At 44.3% G+C, this 22,318-nt stretch overlaps 1 protein-coding gene across 1 annotated transcript in view; it reads left to right on the plus strand.

The window, feature by feature from the left end:
* BAALC (BAALC binder of MAP3K1 and KLF4) overlaps positions 1-12,867 on the plus strand; it is a 98,362-nt gene extending 85,495 nt beyond the window's left edge. The window contains exon 3 of the mRNA XM_058564755.1: positions 10,451-12,867. Coding sequence (XP_058420738.1) covers positions 10,451-10,552 — 102 coding nt within the window. The 3' untranslated portion in view covers positions 10,553-12,867. The remainder of the gene's footprint in view (positions 1-10,450) is intronic.
* Positions 12,868-22,318: the final 9,451 nt, after the last annotated feature.

The raw sequence follows: 22,318 nt of genomic DNA on the forward strand, positions 1-22,318 counted from the left end.
ACGGTGGCCCTTCAGCACCATAAAAGGCAATGGGTGGAGGGTAGATTTGAGGGTAGTGGCAGCCTTCCCAGGGTCCTGAATTCCCTACTTTGCCTGTGCATAGCTGGCCTTCTAGGGACCTAATCATTGTCATCTCCCAAGGCAGTGTGGGCCCCATAGACCTATGCTCAGAAGCCTGGTGCCTGCTCTAGTGCGGGCCCTGCCATTTGCCCCCTAGCCTCCTCCCCACACTTGTGCCATCACCCTTTGAGCCAGCTGCACCATGGTTGGGGGGAAGCAGTTTGCCTGGTGTGTGGCATGATCCACACACTTTCTTTCCAACCTCACTTCCTGCCCCCATCATCCATCACTTTAGAATTGTGTTCTGCAATTTACAGATGGCATTTAGGTCTACTGGTTCATTAAATCCTCCCAAGAGCATTGTGAAGTGAGCATCATCCCCATTTTATAGACAAGGAAACTGAGGTCTGAGGTTCATTTGATTGTATGACATGAATAGGCTGTATAAGTGCTGCAGATGGGTGTCAGTAACTTTAATTTGAAACAGGTGACTATTAGAAAGGTGGAGCATACAGATCTTAAAATATTGTAGAATAATGTATTAATCAGCTATTGCCACAATAATGCTGCATAACAAAGCACAATGACCATTTAGTCGCTCCAGATAACAATCTTTTTTTTACCCTCTTACAGCTGCAACTTGAGTGGGCTAGGCCTGACTCAGGCTCCAGGCCCCGGGTGTAGCTCACTCTATTCCATGTGTATTATTTGGGAATCAAGCCAAAAGGGCAGCAGGTATTTCTGAGGTATATTCTTCAACATTTCTGAGGTATATTCTTCTCATGACTATGGCAGAAACCCAAGAGAGCAAAAACAAACTACTCAAACACATTTCATATCTCTGCTCACATCATACCGACCAACCTCCCATTAGTGGAAGCAAGTTGGGCAAGCCCAACATGGACAGGGCGAGGAAGTATACTCTGTGCCCAGTGGAGAAACAGCAAAGGATTAGGGGCAATAACGCAATCTACCACATGTAACATACATACAGAAAAATGTACAAGTCAATCATAAGCTCAATGAGTTTTGAGGTGGCACAGCCGTGAACTATCTTCCATATGAAGATGTAGAACATCGTCACTACCCCACCAATCCCCCTGGTGCCCCTCACCATGGTGCCTGGGGTGTGCCAGTCACCATCCGCCCCCCCCAACATAAACACTCTTCTGACATTATAGTCACTCATTCTGACACTCTTCTAGCATTATAGACCAGTTTTGTTTATTTTTGAGATTTTTGTAAATGGAAACATACAGTGTGTGCTCTCTTGTGTCTGTCTTCTTTTGCTTAACATTATGCTAGGGAGAATCATCCCTGTTGTTGTGAGTTGCAAAAACTTCCTCATTTTCTTTGTTATGTACATTCCATTATATGAATACACCATAATTTAACCATTCTACTTAAAGGACATTTGGGTTGTTTCCAATTTGGGGCTATTATGAACACAGCTATTGACATTCTTGTGTGTGCCCTTTGGTGGACATTCACTTCTTTTGGGTATATACCCAGGGATGGAATTGCTGGCTCATAAGATAGGGATGTATTCAACTTTAATAGATAGTGACAAATAGTTTTCCAAAGTGGTTATATCACTTTACAAGCTAACCGGCAGCAGATGAGTTCCAGTTATGGAACATAAGAATTTAAAGCCAATAAGTTGTGCTTAGTCCACCAGTAAGTTGTGCTTAGTCCTCCTTCCTTAGGCCTGTGATAGCAACCTTCTAGGCATGGCATAGGGTGCTAAGCACTTTGTTATATTATCTCACTTAATCCTCACGATAACTCTAAAATGTTGATATTGTTGTCTCTAGTGTAGAGATGAGAATGGAGACTCAGCGCTAAGGAAAACATCCCCCCGACACACACACACATGCACTCTTGTGTGGAAGTTAAAATGGGACCAGGTAGAGCAAGCCCCTGGGGCTCCAGCTGCACTGGAAACTGTGTCACTGGAGAGTGAGGACCACACACACCTGACTTTAGAGCACCACAGGGCAGATGGGCATACCGTTAAGCCGGCCAGCAGCTTTTGTTTTCACAATTCAATGAACAATGACTGCTTTGTAACTATTTCCAAAGTAAGATCAAGAGCAGATAACTTCAGTTGTAAGTGTTCAGACAATTGCTGAAGTGCATCAGTGGTCTTCATATCCTGAGACCTCACCAGCCAACAGACGTCCTGAATCCCTCAAAGGCCTTAGCAAAGGTTTTCTATCTAAGGTGTCCGTTTACAAGGAAAATTGATCTCTGATGGAAGCCTCTGTCAGCCAAGCCAGCTCATACCAACACAGCTCTCAGCTGCCTAGAATCTGCCCAAAGAAAATCGTTTCCTTCCTGTTCCCTCCAGGGCCTTGACATACTGTCTCTTCTGAGCTCAGCTCACAGACTTGGGGCTGAAGCTTCCTACGTTCTCAGTGTCTGGCTCAGGCAGTATCCACTTGCCTCTTCCAGCCCTCCTTTGCTTCTTTAAGATGACCTGTCAGCATTTCACAGCGTTCCTCTGTACCTCATCAGGCCACCTGGCTGATGGTTCTCTGGCACCTTTTTAAAGCTTTCCTTCTCCAGCAGAACCTGTTCATGAAGCACACATCCCCATGCACAGGCCTACTGCAGTATTTCCATTCAGATTTACAAAACAAGTTTGTGTGCTAACGGCAATCTTGCTAGGCCTGGAAAATTTCCTCACCAGTGCCTATAAGTGCTCTTTGGATTCATTCATCTAATGTTCATTCACTGAGCACCACCTAGATGCCAGGCACTGTTCTGATGCCAAGGATCCAGGAGTGGAAAAGGCTTGCATGCCCTTTGCTCTGAGGCAGCTGCCAATTTTAATGGGGGTGAGGGTGGAGAGTCAGATAATATGGAATAAATGAGCAAAGCATTTATGGACTCGGAATGGTGCTATGGAGGAAATAAAAGGCCACTAGTGGGGATAGCAACTACTCATTTGACGCAGATGCCTCCCCACAGGTCAAATCACTTTTTGAAGGGTGGTGAGGGGTGATTAATGCTGCTGTGACTGTGAGCAGCCGCATCGCGTGATCTGAGCCCTTCTCCACTTCATGTCCCATCAAATAAACCATATCCTCCTTCTTTCGATTCCCGCTGGCCCCTGTCTTATACTTGGTGTTAATAGGTGCTAACTGGCAAAAAGACTGTGACAAAATGATCTTTCACAAATGGAACTGACTCACTCAGTGGGGAGCTCTTTCTTTATTGAGCCTTGACTTCCTCTAGTCACTTGGGACCTTTCCAACTCTGCAGCACCTGATAAATCATTGACTCTGTCCCTTTCCCCAGCTCCTTCCCTGACCTCAACAAAGAGCATGACAGGAGGCTCTGTAGTTGCTTGTTCTCTCCTGCTAATTAATTGTTCAGGAACTCTGGGCTGCCTCCAAATATTTACTCTCCAACCTGAATGTTTCCTCTGGCGTAGGACTCTTGTTTTTCTCCCCTAGAACTACCTCCTCAAGTATTCAGCTAAGGGAGAAATGTCTATGTGGATATGGCTCTGAGCAGACAAAGCTCTGCGTATGTGGCTGGCCTCCCAAAGAGCCTTCATGTCTTCAGAAGCTGCATCTTTTCGGTTGCTTTATTATTCTCAGCAAGGTGACCAGACCAGGCTAAAGGAAGCAGCCAGTGCCTGGACTGATTCTCAGCTAAGGAGCGTCCTCCTTCTGCTCTCCTTTCCCCCTCCCCACAGTGTCAGATTGCTGGTAAGGCTTGGTCCAGTCCAGGAAAGATGGATGAAGCCTCACAGGAATGGCTGGGGCCAGAGAGGAGGATAGGACCAGCCCAGAATTTCTCCCGGATGGCAGTAATATGAGATATATGAGAAGAGTTTGGAAAGTCAATATGAGTTTCTCCTAGAAAAACAGAAACATGATATTAAAAGGAGGGAGAGAATAAAAGAAACCACTGGGGAAAACCAAAGAGAAGGAGACCTCTTGGAAGGGTCCTTGGATGCACTCACTAGTTCAAGCCTGGCAGTACAGGGCTGTGGGGGACGTGTGTGTGTGCGCGCGTGTGCAGTGATTTCCGCAATGCATCTATATATTGGCTGCTTATGTAGGTGAAGAATTGCAAGACTCACTATTCATCTAAGGGAAAAACCAATTCCTTGCAGAAAAACCAATTCAATTAGAAGCTACTTGGGGCAGAAACCTCCTTGTTCTTCTTTATGGTCTTCCCTTGCCCCCTGAGCCTACTTCAGGGTTATGCACCTAGTATGTAGTCTCTAAGTACAGGTTGATGGAGTGAGACAGGCCTAGTACTTCACTAAGATTAGAAAGGTTTTCCACGGCTCCACTCCTACCCACCGCCCTGCAGCATCACCATCATATGATTGATGACTGTTCTGTGGAAGCCCAGTTGCTTTTCTAAAGCAGGTTCTACTGCCTTCCTACTGTTTGATTTATCTGAGTTTCCAGTTGAAAAGTAGCAACTCCTTTGGCGCTTGATACCTGATATGATAGATACACCTGATAGATAGACACATGAGTGCATGCATGGGGCTGTGATCTGCACAGGATTTGCTCCAGGCTTGGGAGTTCTTGAGAGTTTTGCCTGAGGCATGGTCTCATCCCTGTTTTTGGAGGCTAGCATCCTGGCCCTTGGTGGAGCTGTTAAGATCAAATGTTTCCTAACTGACCTCGCATTAATGCCATAAAATTCATGAAGCAGCAGCAAATCAACTCATGGAGCTTGGGAACAGCTAGACGTTTGTTATTGTCTGTCTCCTTTTAATGGGACTTGACTGGAGAGAAGAAAAATGTCTCGAGTTACAGCGACAAGGTTCAGTGTTTAATCTCTTGGGAAGAAGGAGAGGAGGGAACTAATATTTTTGTAGTGTCTACTACAAGCCAGACACGCTATATATGGCATCATCTGTAACCCTCACCACTTTAAGTGATGAGCAGCATCATTCCCCACCTGGGAAAATAGGCTCAGAAATGTTAGATATTTGGCCACCATGGTACAGGGGGTAGTTATGTGGCTGTGTTGGAATTTGAACCCAAGTCTGTCTGCCTCCAGACCCCGTGTTCTTCCTTCCCATTACCTGAAAAAAAGTGGTGGAGAATTTTGAGTGAGCTTTGGCAACATTGTAGGAGGCTGGATGTGGGACCTGGGGCCACTATCCTTAGTTTGACTCACCACCTATATTGACATAGGCCTTGGGCAAATTGCGATAGCCTGAGTGATGTCAGCTGCCTCACCGGGAAAGTGGACACAGTAACATTCCCAGTCGTCTCTCAGGGATGGTGCAAGAACAATCAACTATAAACCTAATTGGAATCCTGTAGGAAAGTTCTGTGACGCTTAGGCAGAGCAATGCACACAGGTTCTGTTCCTAGGGATTTTTTCCTCCTCTGTTTCTGAAGATTTATCTTCACACATGTGTTCTTCATCAAATTATTTATTGGGTGTCTATTATGTGATAGGCACTAAGTTAGATTTTGGGGATACTGTGGTGAGCACAACAGACTGGGTCCCTACTTTCTTGAAGTTTATAATCCGATGAGGATGTAGAAAATAAGCAAGTAAGCAAGCAAATAAATATGTTATCCAAACCACGTTTAAAGTCCAGGAAGGAAGAAAAGAGTATCAAAAGATGGGACCCTATGCTCGTATATGTGTAGAAGATCCCTGGAACACTCAGTAAGAAATAATCAGTGGTTATTACCTCTGGGGCAAGCACGAGCATGGCCAGAGTGTGGGAACAAGGGTTACTGTTCACTGTGCCCTTCTCCATCCTCTGGATTCCTTTTACCATAATTATATATTGTTTTTATAATTAAAAAGTACTAGTTATACAGAAAAGTTAGTTCTGATAAAGCATAATCTCAGTAAGCTTTGCTTTTCTTTGTTGTACGCAAGTAACTGTGAAAAGGTTCGTACAATCCCTTGTTAGGTGTAGATGTATTTGTAGAGTCAAAGTAAAGCTGAGAACATCTTTATAGTCAGGCATTGCTTAACAATGGGGATGTGTTCTGAGAAATGCGTCATTAGGCAATTTTGTCATTGTGTGAACATCACAGAGTGTACTTACACAAACCTAGATTGTGTAGCCTACTACACACCTAGGCTATATGGTACTAATCTTATGCAGCCACCATTGTATATGTGGTCCATTGTTGACCACAACATCATTATGCGGTGATGCATGACTGTAGTTCCATTTTGGGGGACGGTGAGAAAAGGCTGGGCAGGTTTAGCTGCACTCCTGAGTCTAGGCCTCCACGGAGCAGCCAGGCTGCCCCCACTTCCATGGGGAATGAGCTGAATTGTTGACTTCTAAACCCCAAGAGAAACAAGTCCATCTGGGTTTGAGGCTGCCAGGAAGTTATCACAGTCAATCTGATTACCCTTGGGAAATGGCCGCCAATAAATTACTTTTAATTAAAGAGGCAGTATCAGGAGGACTAAAATCTATGATTCACAGAGTACTAAACCTGCAGAAATTAAAATGAGGCAAGGGAAGAATAGAAAAGCTGAAAAACTGGGTGAGATACAAGAGGTGGCCCATTAACAAAAGTCAATGGTGATGAAACACAAAACAAGGATTTTAGAAGTGGAGGGAGGATTGAATTAGCAGACAGCCTCAGAAGCAAAGGTGCCAAACAGGCTTCTCTCATCATTGAGTTGGAAACTATAACGTTTTTTTTCAAGCCAGTAATTGCCATAGGGACATGTTTTCTTTTCCTGTCATTAATTAAAGAGGGTGGAACGTTAAATAAAGAGGTTTGGCTGGCTGAAAACCACATCATAGAGGAAAATATCTATGCTATACAAAATGTCATAGGCCCTGAGGACCAAAATGGTACGATTGTTCTCTGTATCTATATAGCTCTTTTCTCGTAGGAGGGCAAAGCAACGTATTTCTTGGGACCTCTAGAGAAAATATCAGGCATTGTAGTTCTCTTCCTCATCTTCTTTCTCCCTCTCATTTGGGCTTCAAATCGGAGGTTTCCGGGTTATAACTAGATTGCAGCGACAGCTGACCTCCTGAATATCCTTGCTGCTGTGAAAGGGGTGGGCACCTTTCCACCGATGTCTCAGACTTGAAAGCTTCTCTTTTATAAAACTCCAAGAAAATGTATTGTCGTTCTAATTGTTTAATTTTCTAAATTTAATACAGTGTAATTATTTGAAAAGGTATTTGTTTATGGCTTGGACCCTTCCGTGCCCATCACTGGAATACAGAACTCCAGTTTGTCCTTTACCCACACACATATCTTGTAGAATTATTATTATTGTTGTTGTTATTTAGAAGTAGTAGTAGCAATAGTCTTAGTTTCAGTAGAATTAGAAGGTTTTCTATTTAAATTTGGCATGTTTTACTGACATCATTTTGCAAACAGAATTAATGTTATTAGCTATAGTTGGAGCAAATAACTGTCCTGGTTTGCAGGGGCCTGAGGAGGTTCCCTGAATGTGGGACTCTCAGTTTTAAAACAGGTCAGTCTTGGGCAAACTGGAAGAAATTGGTCACCCTGTTAATGCTAAGTGACACCCTATTAATTCTAAGTTAATTATCTCAAAAAAACCTAAGAAGCCGGCATTATTTCCCCAATTTCAGGTAAGGGAACTGAGATTCAGAGGTTAAAGCAACAGGTGGTGTGACAGCTAACCCACGGCAAAGCCTTGCACTAAACCCGGCCCCAAAGCTTGTCCTCTGAACACGGTGCAAGCTTTTGATATACAGATTTAAGAAATTGCCCCATTGTACTTGAGATTCAAACCATACATGTTCTGTGGCTGTTCTGGGAAGGAATATTTTGTAGCCCTTGACTCTTTACAGGCTAGGAAATTAAGAATCATGCAACTACTGAATATTTGCTTAGATTTTTAAGCTCAGAAAAGCAGAGCATTTTCTTTGCATAATCTTTAATAACCTTTTGTGAAATCTTGCCAACAACTCTAAAGAAAAGCAGTTATGCAGTGTGGAAAGTTTACGTTTCCATTCTGGAAACCTCTCTTACTGCCCAGCAGTTTGAGGGGAATGCTGTTGTCAACTTGGCTCATTTCAAATAAGGTCCCTGTGTCTCTATTCCAGGCCCCAGTCTTCAAAGTTTTTGACAATACTATCTGAAATGGAAATCAGATGGAATTAGCCTCATAATTGCCACATTTTTCTTTAGGAAACAAAATTGGTTGTGGGACTTAATGAGTTCTCTGTTTTCAGGGGGAAATAAACCCATTAAAGTCACTGCCAGCCCTTGCGCCAGTTCAGGCTTGGAAGAGCTGAGCAGAAGACTGAATCCTTAGCATTGACTGCTGATTGTTAAAGCAAGAGTAGACTGACAAATGTGGTGTGCTTATTTGTTCATTCGTCCATTTATTCAGCCAAAGTTAAATTGAGAACCTACTATGTCCCAGTGCTAGGCACTGGGAACATAAAGAGGAGAACGGTAAAATGCTATCTCATGTAATCAATGGATAAAGCTAAAATTGCGTATAGTCAAAATTATTTTTAAACATCCCTCAAATCACCATGAAGTGTTATCTTAGGTCAGGTTCCCTAGAAGCAGAGGCTGGGATGAGGATTCTTGCACAAGGGAGTGATTGAAAGAGTAGTCTCAGGTGAACCCCACAAGGTAGTGGGGGAAGCAGGGTGGGGCAGGACCAAGTTCAGCAACTGTGTGAGCTCAACTGAACAGCTGCATACTGTCTCAGCCTGATCCCACAGGGAGCTCCAGAGCATGGATGGCATCATAGATTTATACCCCCTTGAGGCAAAGGGGCCAGCCTTTTGTATCCCCAACAATCAGGCATTGGCTTTGGGCTGTCTCCAGGAATTAGGGTGTGACCTCTTTGGCATTTCTGGGGGAGGTGGCTCCAATCAGATGAGGGCAATTCTCGAAAGAAGGGTGCTGCTGTGAGCAGTTAGCAGCCAAACCTCACAGCAGCTGGGGGATGGGTGCACCAGCCAAGTAAAGGGAATCTGAGAGGGGCATGGCCAGCAGCTACCACACAGGATTTATATGACATGTTAGAAACCTACATATCATTTGTTAATAAATACAACACAGCAATTAGTTTTTCTCCAGTGGTGCAACAGTTCACCATTTTCGGATGCACTACAGATGGCTTGTGTTCAGAGACCATGTTGTATGAAAAATATGCATCTGTCAACACTAGACTCACACCCAGCATGGGGAGATGCTTACACCATGGGAGATGCTCCCACAGACTGAGGCTGACTGTGCTTTCCAGGCAGCAGACTCTGAGATGTCATCGTAGAGGATGTTCATTGGGAAGTGCCCTGTCAACACCCGTGGGAAGGAAGGCTGGAGGCAGAGGTGGGCAGAGGGAGAAGTTGAGCCACAATGCAGGCCTGACAACAGCCTCAGCTGACCCCACCCCGTGGGGACCTCTGAAGCTAAGTGGCTTGTCTGAGCCGGCCTGCTTTGGGCCAAATGGCCAGGCCTTTCTACCTGCATTTACCCCCTCATTGGGCCACCTCAGGGGGGCCCTGGGTGAGGTGGCTCTCTGCAGCTGAGGCCACCCTGAAGGGACAGCTGGAGGCTGTTTGCTGACTGCACTCCCTGCAGCTGGGCAGCAGGTCCTTCCTGAGGATTGGGTGACACATGTCTCCGTCCATGATGGAGATGACTCTCAAGGCCCGTCTCATGCTCACTCCAAGCGTATGATCACTGAGTAGAATGGGTGCAAAATGACCTCCCGCTAGCTAAAGTTGTTTTCTCTTGAGGGGGGTCGGGGGATTGGGCACATGTGGTTGAAGAACCTACAGTTTAGTCAATGCTTTAGTATTAATGTGAATTCTGAACTTTGGTCATTGGTGTATCTTCACTTAGAAGTAGGTAATCTAGCCTACGTTTTACTTATTATATTTACTGTTTTTTTTTTTTCATTTTTAGTTAGTAACAGGCATTGTGCTAAGTACCTTACATGCATTACCTTATTTAATCCTTACAATAACCTGATGAGGTAGGTACTATTATTATTCCCCATTTTACAGCTGAGGAAACTAAGGTTAGAAAGGTTAGAAAAAACTCATCCATAGTGAAATTACACAGTAAGTATTTAAACCAAGGTCTATCTGACGCCAAAGCTCAAACCCTTAACCACTCTACTAAAACCAACTGTGAAACCTTTCACATTACCCTTTGACGGACCTCAGCTAGTTCAGTCATTCATTCGACATTTTACTGAGCATTCCTTATGCCAAGCTCTGCGCTCGGTTGGTATTAGAGAGTCAACAGAGAAACCTATGAACAGGAATGTATGTGTGTGTGTTCTTGTTGGTCATTCTTCCTGCCTCTGTGTGTGTGTGTTGTGTAACAATCTCAAAAGATTAATGCAAATGTGAAGACCTTTGGATATTTCCTGATAACTCAATTCACTGTGTTAAACTTTTTAACAGACTAAAAGAGATGCTAAGCGAATGTCTGCGAAAGAAGTCACCATTAACGTTACCGACAGCATCCGACAGGTGGACAGAAGTAGTAGAATCACGAAGAAATAGAAGCGTTCTTCTAGTTGAAGAGTGTTGAACTAGAAGGGCAGATGGACTTCTTTGGTGCCCTTCACATACTGGATCCCGTCATGGAATCTTGAAGAAGTGGGTGCCCCTTGCTGAACGTGAGCACTGCTGAGTGCCTTGAGAGACTGTCTCCCCTGGCAGCCAACTGCTTCCTGAGCTGTTGGGACACTCTCAGCCTCCTATTTATCACATAAATGTATTGGCACAGTACTCACGAATAGTAATCAACTGCACGTGTGCAGTTCAGCTTGCCTTTTTGCAGCTCCTGCAATAAGGTCTGGTGTAAAAATGGTGAGCCAAAGCCACAGGCCAGTTTATGAAACACAGAGAAGTAAGAGGGGTGGGTTGATTCCCTGGGTGAAAGATTCACACGTTGGTTCTAAGGTCCCCTGGCCACAGTAGTGTGCACTGTCTCAGGCAAGCTTATTCTTGCATTCTTTCTTTTTGAATACCACCATCACAAAGCTTACCATGTTCACTTAAAAGGTGGCTTTCACCCAACTCTAAACCTAGATATATGAGAAATCAAGAAACAGGAAAAGTCTTTGTTATTCTTGTTTCTTGAGCTCAGTATGAGACAGATTCAGATGCAGTTTCACACAAACTAACCCTGCCAACACCCACAGCGTGTCTTTGGGAGGTCTCTGTGATGCAGTCACACCCACTTCTCCTCTGTCTTCAATGTCCCCCCATGCTGGTCTCCATGTCAGCCTCTGAACCACAATATCACAGTCGTTGTGGTCAATGCATCCAACCTAGGACGCCTCAGATGCATTTTTCATAGCTTTCAAGCCCCCTTTGCTTATGTTCTTGAGTGTTTTCTCTCCCCAGTTGGGTCACTTGTAATTGTTAATCAAAGACTGGACACTGCTCACAAGAGGGAGATAATCCAGAATATGTTGGCAGTTTCCTTTTGCACAGCACATGGCTTCCTTCGGCCTCTCTGTACATAGCCCCAGGACTGTGTCATTTTGGTATCTGCAAAGGAATCACTTTAGAAAGCCAATACCTGGTTGAGGCACATTCACATTGACATTGGATTGGTATGCACTGTGTTAGAAATCAGGTAGCTGATGCAGTAGAAAAAAGTTTTGTTAGGAATAAAATTTTCTAGCATTTTTTTAAACATGTTAAGGTGGAAGTATTTTCCTCCAAAGTAATGTAGCATGATTTTTAAAGGACTGTTAACATGCCTGGGATTGGGGAAGGTAGGACTTGAAGTTGTACCAAACGATACCAATAAACTCCATGTTAGCAGAAATAGGCAGCCTGATGATGTGTGTTGATATCACAGAGTCCAGAGAATTGACATGAGAGAGTAAAATTCAGATGCTTGGCCTCCTTACCTGCCAACTCTGTTATTCCTCAAACACAGGTGGGCAGTGTCCTTCCTTTCCTTCCTTCCTTCCATCCTACTTTCCTTCCTTCCTTCCTTTGGTAGATTGTATATTTATTCAATAACGTTAAATGCCAACTGTGTGTCAGGAACCATGCAGATGCTGAGAGATTTGGAGTCTGGCCCGTCACGATTGTACATCCAGAATCTAACAGTGGACTTAATAACTAGGAGACTGACTTAGATGCTAAGGTATAGTGTGGTTGTGAATTGCTCTGCAGTGTAATCTCACTTTTATATCCAGGACAGGTTTCTGTCTGAAACTCCGGATCTGGATGTTTTCCTAATCATTGTACAAGACTTTACCATACACAAAACTATAGTTTTCCCAAACCTCTATCATTTTGTGATTCTTTGAAAAAGGGCTTTTAGGGAACTTCATGTTCTAAAAAAATTTTTTTAATAATAAAATAAAATAAAAGCAACACCTGTGACTCCTGTGTCCCCACTGGCATTACTCAACAGGAGCCCCCAGCTGCCAAAGGTTGGCGTTGATGCTGCAAGTTCAAGGGCTCACTCTTGGGGCACGTGCGATGTGTTTTGGTAGGGTGTTCCTTCTCCAGTCGCTGTGCTGTCAGCCATGGGCTAAGCCTAGTTTCTCTTTATAACTTTGTTTTTGCATCACTTAACTGCTGCCTGTTGTTTGGAATTTATCAACTTGGGAGCATGTCTCTGTTTAATATAGAAACAGTTTCTCACTTCTGGGGGAGAAGGGAATGAAGGACATATATGATCTTCCCCTCTCCAGAACAATCTGGATTTCTCCAAGACAGTGACCAGAAGTTAAACCATGTTACTGGAAATTGATCTGGCAATTTTTTCATGCATATATGATACAGGAACTGATTCTTACTATCCTATTAGCATAACACTTTCTATTGCAAAGTTCGTGTCAATAAAGTCATCGATTTCAAACATATGGACAGTTACAGAGCATCTTTACTGGAACTTTATATTTGTATGTAGAGCTGCTTAGATTTTAGCTTTTCTTTTAAACAAAGGGTTTTTACATAAGTGATCCCTGTGAATGCTCCAAAAAGCCTTGTGCACTAGGTAAGGAGAATGCTATTAGCTCCCATTCACAGTTATAAGTATTTATAGATCACTCAACCAGTAAGCAGGGATTCAAGGGAAGGAAGTTTGCCTGCAAATCCAGTGCTTTTTCCACAATATATCACGGTACCTTTCCTGGCAAGAAGGTCTAGCGTGGCTGGGAGACTCAGCCATTTGGAGGGGGATTGTCATGGAGCCTGAGACTAGGCCAAGCCCAAGTCTAAGAGGGGGGTGGCAGTGACTAGAGAGGGATGGTGAGCTCTTGGGGAGCTGGGTCTGGCTAGGCTCCCTTATTCCTCCAGAGAGGGAGACCTTGACCTCATGTGAGAGGACACCTTCAGTGAAGGTCAGAAAGAGGAGAAACTTCACGATTCTGAGGAGATTGAAATTGCACCCTCAGAAGAGCTGCTGAGACCCGAAGGTGAGTGAAGTCATGGCAGCCAAGGACCCCTGTTCTCCCAATGCCCCGAGCACTCAGATACACAGCAAAGGACTGTACCTCCTCACCCTTTCCCCGCTGCCCACCCCTGCCCCCACCGGCCAGGCTCCCTGAACACTCCGCTTTGCACTGTCTAAGCCCTGCTGACCTTCGCCTGTTTATGACCCTCCCTGGCTGCCCGGTCCATGTTTGCTCCTCTGAGCAGGTTCACAAAACCCGCTCTGCTGAACCAGATGGCAGACATGCTTTGTTTGGCTGTCATGGTTTTAAAACTTGAGAATTTCATGGAAAAGTCCAGGTCTGGTAGAGACTTCCAGTTTAGAACTCCAATATCCATTCTCCCCTTCTTCCTCAGATGGGCCCATGCCCACTTAAAATAAAGATTACACTTTCCAGCTTCCTTTGCAGCAAGGAGTGGCTACATGATTAAGTTCTGGCCAATGAAATAAAATGAGTGAGGCATGGAAGCTTCCAGGACATCTCCTGATAAAAGAATGATCGGGCCCTTTCTTTCTCCTTTTTCCTTCCTGCTTTCTAGAATGAGGAGGTAATGGCTAGAGCCACAGCAGTCCATTGGGTCATGAAGTGACCTTGGGAATGGAAGACACGCCATGCTGAGCAACAAGTTAGAAGAAGCCTGGGTGCCTGATTCCATTGAGCCTACATGAGCCCAGGACAGCACACCCCAGACCTCTTTTTGTGGGAGAGAAATACACCTGTGCCTCCTTTAAGCTGCTGTTTTGGGTCATTACTCACAGCCAAACCTAACCCTAATTGATATACAAACTTTCCATCTTCTTTTGAAAATTTGTAAGATCTTTCACCCCTGGGCCCTCGTTTCCTCTTAGATACAGTCAGCTGGATCTGATAAGCCTGCATTAGCTGAAGCTGGGGGTCTCCAGATTTTGAGGGCCCCCACCACACATTGTGACTTACAGATGGCAGCCTCCCCATTTGTGTTACCTGCTTGAGCCCTGAGACATTCGTGTTTGCAACCCCTGCACCAAATTGTGTCCCCAATATATTGTTTTCACGTTTTTTTCAGGAGTCATTGAAATATAGGAGGTCCTTTTACCCCCTCCCGCCAATCTGGGAAGTCAATCTCAGGAGAATTTTCTGAGTTGGCAAATTACAGATATGACTTAATATTTAAAATTATATATTCACTCTCCCTTTTATTTACTCCATATGTATTTGTCAAGAAGCTGCAATGTGTCAGAAGTTGGGATACGGTCAGGAATAAAACAGAGCTGGTCTCTGCCCTCATGGAGCTGGCATTCTAGTGGAGGAAACAGACAATGACCACATAAAGAAATAAATCATCACAATAATTTAAGATGGTGATGAATGCTGAAAAGAACGTTCACAGGAGAATGGACTGGAGAGAGGCAAGAAAGGAAGCAGGAGACCATTTAGGAGCCTATGGCAGCAGCCCTGGGGAGAGATGTTAGCGGCAAGGAATAAGGTAATGGTTGTAAAGATGGATGGAAGTGGATGGATGCTGAGTACGTTTTGGAAAAGAAAACATTAAGATTTGCTGATGGATTGGGTTTACAAAGTGAAGGGAGAAATCAGTGTGATTCCTAAGTTTTTGGTTTGATCACGTTAACTTAAAAATGAAGAGCCGAAATGAGAGGCAGAGAGGTGTTTATTTTGGAATCAAAAAATTACAATTCGGGGAGCACAGATTGAGATAGAAACCCAAATAGTATCCTGCTAGGGCGTAAAAGTCAGGGGCAAAGAAGTTAAAGGCAAAGACAGGAGGTTGTATTACAAAGAATTTTAGTTGCACTTGGAGGCAGAAGCTAGTTTTGGCTAAACATTGATTGACTATTGATTCTATCTTCAGAAATTCCACAGTCCTCAGTCTTTGTGGTCAGGATGTCCATTCTCCTGCTGACTTCTCAAACAGTTGCTTATAAAACAATTGCCATTTTGGCAATTGTCCAAAGGTTTGGCCCAGTCCAGATTCAAGACAGCAAGGCAGTTTCTCTGGAAAGGCAGCTCCAACTCCATTTTAAAATGGCTCCACCAAAGTCAATTTTATCAATCAACAGAGTCCTTGGTAATATAGGTAAGACGGGATGAGAAAAGTTTTTCCGGAGTGGTTCACCCAGGTGGGCTGTATTTCCCAGTCTCCCTTACAGTGAGCTCCTAAACTATTTCAGCAATATTTAATTCCCTTAAATTACTTCAAATTGTTCCCACAAACCATCCCCCATAAAAAACATTAAAAGCCAGCATCGGAAGGACTGTATACATAATTCTCTTGGGAATATGGAACTATTAGAAGATTCTGACATGATCAGAGAGTAGATGGCCCTGATTTTTTAACCCAGCAGAGAGCTGAGTCTGGGCACTTACTGCCAGAGTGAGCTCCACAGTTTTAGTTTCTTAGCAGGCATTCTCCAGGTAGAACTCTACTCTAAAAGGAGAAGGGATAAATAACATTGCCCTTTCTGATCCACATAGCCCTTTTCATAACATTGCCATGTGCCAGAGAGAGAGCTGAAAAGTTTTGTTTGCTTTTTAAATTTTATTTCATTATTCAGAGAATATCTCCTTCTGTTCTAATAGATACATCAGCCATGGGATGCCCTATGAAACGAGAGACAGCCAGGAACAGAGAAGCAGGCTTCAGGGGCACAGACAAAGGCTAACCTGGCATCTTATAGCTGTGCGCCAGGGGCAAATCAAGGAGCTGCTCAGAGGCTCACTTGCTGTCAGTGGAAATAATAGCATCTTTCTGAGTGTGTGTTGTGAGGATTAAGTGAGCTAACAAATGTAGATAACGTGGTGTCTGCCACATAATAATAATTACGGCCCTGGGCCAGGCACAGTACGAGGTGCTAGACACACGCTACTTGTAATCAATAGAGCAGTCCTGCCAGGTGGCCTCGTCAGCACCACTTTAGAGATGAGGAAATGGAGACTTAAAGGCCCAAGGCCACGCAACTGCGAAACAGGAGAGCTGGGATTTGAACCCATGTCTGCCTATCTATAAAAACCCATGCTCACAGGGCCAGCCTGGTGGCATAATGGTTAAGTTTGCATGCTCTGCTTCAGCGGCCGGATCCTGGGTGTGGACCTACACACCACTTGTCAAGCCGTGCTGTGGCGGCATCCCTCATATAAAGTAGAGGAAGATTGGCACAGATGTTAGCTCAGGACCATCCTCTTCAAGCAGAAAGAGGAAGATCAGCAGCAGATGTTAGCTCAGGGCCAATCTTCCTCACCTAAAAAAAACCAAAAACAAAAACTATGCTCTGTCCATTGCACCACGAGTAAGTGCTCAACAAATGTTAATTTCTTCCTGTCATGATGGACGGCAAGTGACTTCACAGCCCTTTTTATAGCATCAGTGTCTCAGCACTTCCAAGTTGTCTGTGCTAGTGCCAGGATCAATGACAGTACCCCAGATACAAATCTGCGAAATTTCACCTTTGTTTCTTTTAACTTTTTTTCTTAACAGCAACAAAGGCAGTAGATGTCTTTTGATTTGTGCCACAGTATTAAAATTCCTTTGAAGGTAATACTAATAAATTTTTTGAGTCTTTCTAAAATATATTGCAAACCTAAGTATTACAGATAGTAATCCTCCTTCCTCTTTGTTCCAGAATAGGAAACTGAAGGCCTAGGCTAGTTGGGTCCCCAAGGAGAAAGGACATGCCAGTGCAGAGGGCCCCACTGTGCCTTGTACCCAGCGGCCTCTCAACCACTGCTTGTGGAAAGGAACGAAACGGAATAGAACTGTTTTCTAGTTTTAAAAAATTAACAGATGGAAAGAATTATGATTGCTCAGCACGATGGTTGGCAATATGGCTGCACATTGGAATTACCTGGGGCCTGGTCCCACCCCCAGAAATTGTGGCTCAATTGTCTAGGGTGCAACCTGAACTTGAAGAGGTTTCAAAACTCCCCGGAGGGTTCTAATGCACAGCCAGGGTTGGGAACCACTGGCTTAGCAGATCACAGAATTAGTGTCTCCAGAATTCTCTGAGAGGGGGTCTTAAATCAGAATCCCTGGGTTCAAATCCCAGTGTCACCACTTACTAGTTTTATGACCTCGGAAAAGTCATTTAACCTCTTCATGCCCCAGTTTGGCCATTTATAAAATGGGGCTAATCGTGTCTCATGGTAGCAGGAGGATTTCATAAGGATATAGGTGTAAAGCACTTAGCACAGTGCCCAGCATATGAAGATAAACACAAGGTTGTTTATTATTGTCCAACTGTGATCCAGCCCTGAAATTTCCAGGACGTGGGCAAAGCCTGGCATATAAAATTCAGCTCTCAAGGGTAAATGTACCAGACAGCTGGCTCCTCATTTAAGTACTTTGTTGCTTCTCACACACCACAAATGTACCTTTTTTCAAGATAAGCACTTCTTATCCAATACAAAATGTACCTTGGGCACCCTGGGATGAGGAGCACAACCATCTTCAGAAATCTTCCTGAGGAGCATGTGCTCAGCTCTGGGCAGAAGCACCGACTCAGGATATCACGGAGGAAGAAAACTTGCTTAGTTGGTTTTGAGCTCTAGAAACTTTATGATGTCCCTTTAAACTTCTCCGAGCTTTCATTTGCAAGCTCTCTGGAGGGCAGTTTTCCCCAAATTGGTAACTAGCAAGTGAGATGATTTTAGATGTAAAGGGGTCCCATGGGAGGAGCTGTATGGCAATGAATTCGGGGTTTCCACATTTTTCTTTTGCACCAATATCATCCAGAACCTGCCATTGACTAGGCAGCGCTATTCTCCAGGAAGGGAGAACTCTGTTCCAGCACGTCTGACTAAGCTGGCACCCACTGCAGACCCACTGCAGGCGCATTTGGTTCTCCTCGTCTGTTGAAGACATCTCAGTTTTCTCCCCGTCTGGGACAACCAGGACAGACAGAGTAAATACGTATTCAAATACTTCACTTACGTGGACAGAGAAAATTCAATCCTCCTAAAGAGGAGCTCCTCCTACAACAGCTTTGTTTGAGATGCCTGGAAGAGGAAGAATAGGGAAAACTCACCTACTGATTCTTCAGCAAAATCAAGGCTAGTTTTTGCCTCTGGACAAGGAAGACCGAGTGGATGAGACTGGTGATCCTACACTCACTATTGAAACCTCGATCACATTTACAGCCTCAGGCCAGGGGCCTGGGATTCTGACAGGCTGGGCTCAGTTTTAGGCTGGGCTACTGTCAATCTGAGCAGCACAGTGGGTGGCACAGCTCGTGGGTCATGATCGAAATAGGGCTTTATTTTTGTCTCTAACTGTCCCTTTAAAGTGTGTTTCATAAGGGAAGCGTTTCCTCTGCCATCGTCAACAGCCCTAAGACTTTTCTGGACACTTTTAGATAACAAAAAGCCCTATAGTCACTGAAAGTTGCAAACATGGTCTCAATTCAGGAGTGAGAATGGCAAGTCCTAGGAATGTATCAACATGTCAATCAATCTTCACTCAAAGGTGAGATTTCTCCCCCTCTTGCCCCTTGTCAGGGCCTGTAGGACGTGGTTAACCTGCCATAGGGACGGGGTTGTGATCAGCTCCTATCCCTTCTTTGCTCACCGATTCTCTCCTCCATTCTGGAGTTTGCCAAAGCATGAAAAGAAAAAGAATCAAGAGTTCTTACTGGACAGTTAGAAGCTTGCTTCCAGTTTCCATTGTCTTCTGATGCTTAAAGTTCTTATTTATTTGTTTCTTTGGTGGTTTTGTTTTGTTTTGCTTTTTGCCTGGGAATTTTCTGTGTCCTCATAAACTCCCTTGCTGGGCTTCTCCAAGAGCAATTCCTATGCTGGGGGCCACATGGCTGCCGTTCCCCACTCTGCCCTGGTTCCAGTGTCCACTGGGTACAGATTCCCTCTGTTGAAGACCATCACCTTCCCACGCTGACCTCTTGCTCACCTGGGCAGCTTCTGCCCCAGCACACGGTGGATGGTCAGAGGGGGGCCTCTGTGCAGAGGGAACATTTGAGCCAAGACCTGAGTGACCAGAAGGAGCCAGATGCATGAAGAACTGGGCAGAGAGGAGTACAAGCAAAGTGAGGGACAAGTGCAAAGGCTCTGAGAACAGCTGAGGCTCAGGAAAGGCCAGTGTGGCCGGAGCAGAGGGAGAGAGCAGCGAGGGGTGGGAGGTGAGAAGGGAGAGCAGGGCAGAGGCCAGATTGGGAGGGTCTCAGGGGCGTAGCAAGGAGTTGGGAAAGGACCCTCTGGCTACTCTTCGGAGAATTAGATGGATTTGGATATGTTTTAGAGGTTGAGCCCACAGAACTTGTTTTGGGGGGGCTAGAATTGGGACAGATAACAAGTGAGGAAATCAAAGATGATTCCTAGATTTTTGGTTTGAGCAATTGGCTGGTTGATGGTGTCATTTACTGAGAAAGAGACGACAGGGGAAGAACGGGTTTGGGAGAGAAAATCAAGAGTTTCCTTGGGCCTTTAGGTGTTCAGTGCCTATTAAACATTTGAATGGAGATGTTGAGTAGGCAGTTAGATTTTTCAAATCTGTAGCCTGGGGTGGAAGAAGATAGTCAGGCCTGGAGACACAAATTTTGGAGTCATTGGTTCCAATATGTGGGTTTTTTTCACACCACCAAGCAATTCTTTGAAACCAGCTAAGTGTCCTTCAATGACACCAACTGGGTGTAATTCAACTCAATTCTGACACTACCTACTTGGAGATAGCATCAGACCCCACAGATTAAGGGTTCAGTCCCACAAGACTGCTCCCCCGACCAGCACCACCATTTCAGATGCCAATCGCAAGTCCAGGTTGTCACCTGTGCTTCTGACAGACTGGCTATAGATCAGAGATTCCCAGCATCCCCTCCTTGAGTTTGATTAATTTGCTACAGTAACTCACAGAACTCAGAGAAACATTTTACTTACTAGATCACTGGTTTATTAAAAAAGGATATAACTATGGAATAGCCAGGTGGAAGAGATGCATAGGGCAAGGTATGTGGGAAGGGTGTAGATCTTCCTTGCCCTCTCAGAGCACACCACTCTCCCCACATCTCCATGTGTTCACCAACCAGGAAGCTCTCCAAACCCCATCCTTTTGGATTTTTATGGAGGCTTCATTACACAGGCAGATTGGTTAAATCATTGGCCATTAGTAATTGAACTCAATCTCCATCCCCTCTCCCCTCCCAGGAGATCGATGGCTAGGACTGAAAATTCCAACCCTCTAATCATAAGGTTGGTTCCCCTGACAACCAACCCCCATCCTTAGGTTTCCCAGGGGCTTTCCAAAAGCCGCCTCATTCACATAACAAAAGACACCTTTATTGCTCTCATCACTTAAGAAATTCCAAGGGTTTTAGGAGATCTGTGCCAGGAACAGGACGAAGACCAAATATATATTTCTTATTATAAATCGCAATATCACATTGGCAATACGTGATATTTAAATTCATGGGACTGCATGAGCTCACCTCACCAGAGAATGTTCAAAGAGAAGATTTTCCCCTAATTTTATGGATGTGTTGATGCAAATAATCCATAATCAATCTATAAATCAAAATTGGGGTGAGTTTATTATGAGCCAACCCTAAGGACCATATAGCCCAGGAGAGTACCTTCACACCCCACTCCAAATAAGTGGGGTGTACAGAGTGGTTATATACCGTGTTAGAACAAAGAGCATATATCACATATGATAGGAACTCAGCAGGTCAGTGGTCACAAGGTAAACACAGCGGGTCAGTAATTAATCCTCAATCTCTAGGAAGAGATGCTTATCCTTAAGGAAGTGCCAATGTAGGGGGAAGCTACATCCCTATCTTTAAGGGCGTCATTCTTGTCTCTGGAACATTGTAAATGTTTAAAGCAGATGTACAATGCCTGCTCAACAGGCCACGTCAGGCCTTTTTGGGAAAAAAAGGTCAGGCCAAATTAGTTTTAAACCAAATGGCTTCCTTATGTACTCCAATATATCCTATTGCTTTTCATTTATTTATCATTTATTTATTCATCAGATGAGAAACCTATGCCCAGGAAAGCTGTGTTCCAAATTTTCATAGCCAATCAGCAATAGAATCCAGATTAGAATCCAAGTCTAATTCCTGGATTGGGTGACCACTGAAGGATTCTGGGATGTGGGACTTTCAGTGCTAAAACTGTGAAAATCTCAGGCAACCCAGGATGAGTTGATCCCCTTATTCCTGGACCAATGATCATCTAGCCATTTTCTTCTTTGGTATCAGCAGCTGAGAAGGAAGTGACTTTGTTTATTCTTGTCTTCAAAGGAAGATTGTTTTCATTCTGTTCAATTTTTTTCTATGTCAGTGAAATATTATGTTCATTTGAAGGAGATTTAGCTTTTCCTGAGAGGAAATTGTGGAACAGTAATTACCATGTTTTTCTGCTCCTCCTGGAATAATCAGAGGAGGAAAGAGAACCTTTCTGATGGTACCACATGATTAGCCCTCAAGACAGTGTTGAAATCTAAGCTGGTGGGAGAGGGGCTGGAGAGAATAAAGTTGCCCAAACAGAGCTCAGCCTCTCCCCTAACTCAGTTACTCCTCCTAAGCAGCTACTTCTCCTGACCAGCTACTCCTCCCTACTCTTCTGCTTATATTGCTGTCACATGCTTTCTCTCCCATCTTTTACCTTTATCTCTCCCTAATACTACTTCCTAGCTCTATAAATTTGTCCTCATCAATGTACCTTGCATCTCACAGTCAACGGCCCACTCTCCACCAAACTGCTCAAAACAGAAACTCTGGAGTCACCTTTGGCTATTCCCTCCTCCTCTGTTAGTGAATCCTGTTTCATCCACTTGCCAAATGTCTCTCACATCTACCTTTTCCACTCATGCCTCACAACCACCACCTTCGCCCAGGCCACTACACCTCCTGAATTTCTGGAG

Source organism: Diceros bicornis, chromosome 21 (assembly GCF_020826845.1).
Source record: "Diceros bicornis minor isolate mBicDic1 chromosome 21, mDicBic1.mat.cur, whole genome shotgun sequence".
Classification (NCBI taxonomy): Eukaryota; Metazoa; Chordata; class Mammalia; order Perissodactyla; family Rhinocerotidae; genus Diceros; species Diceros bicornis.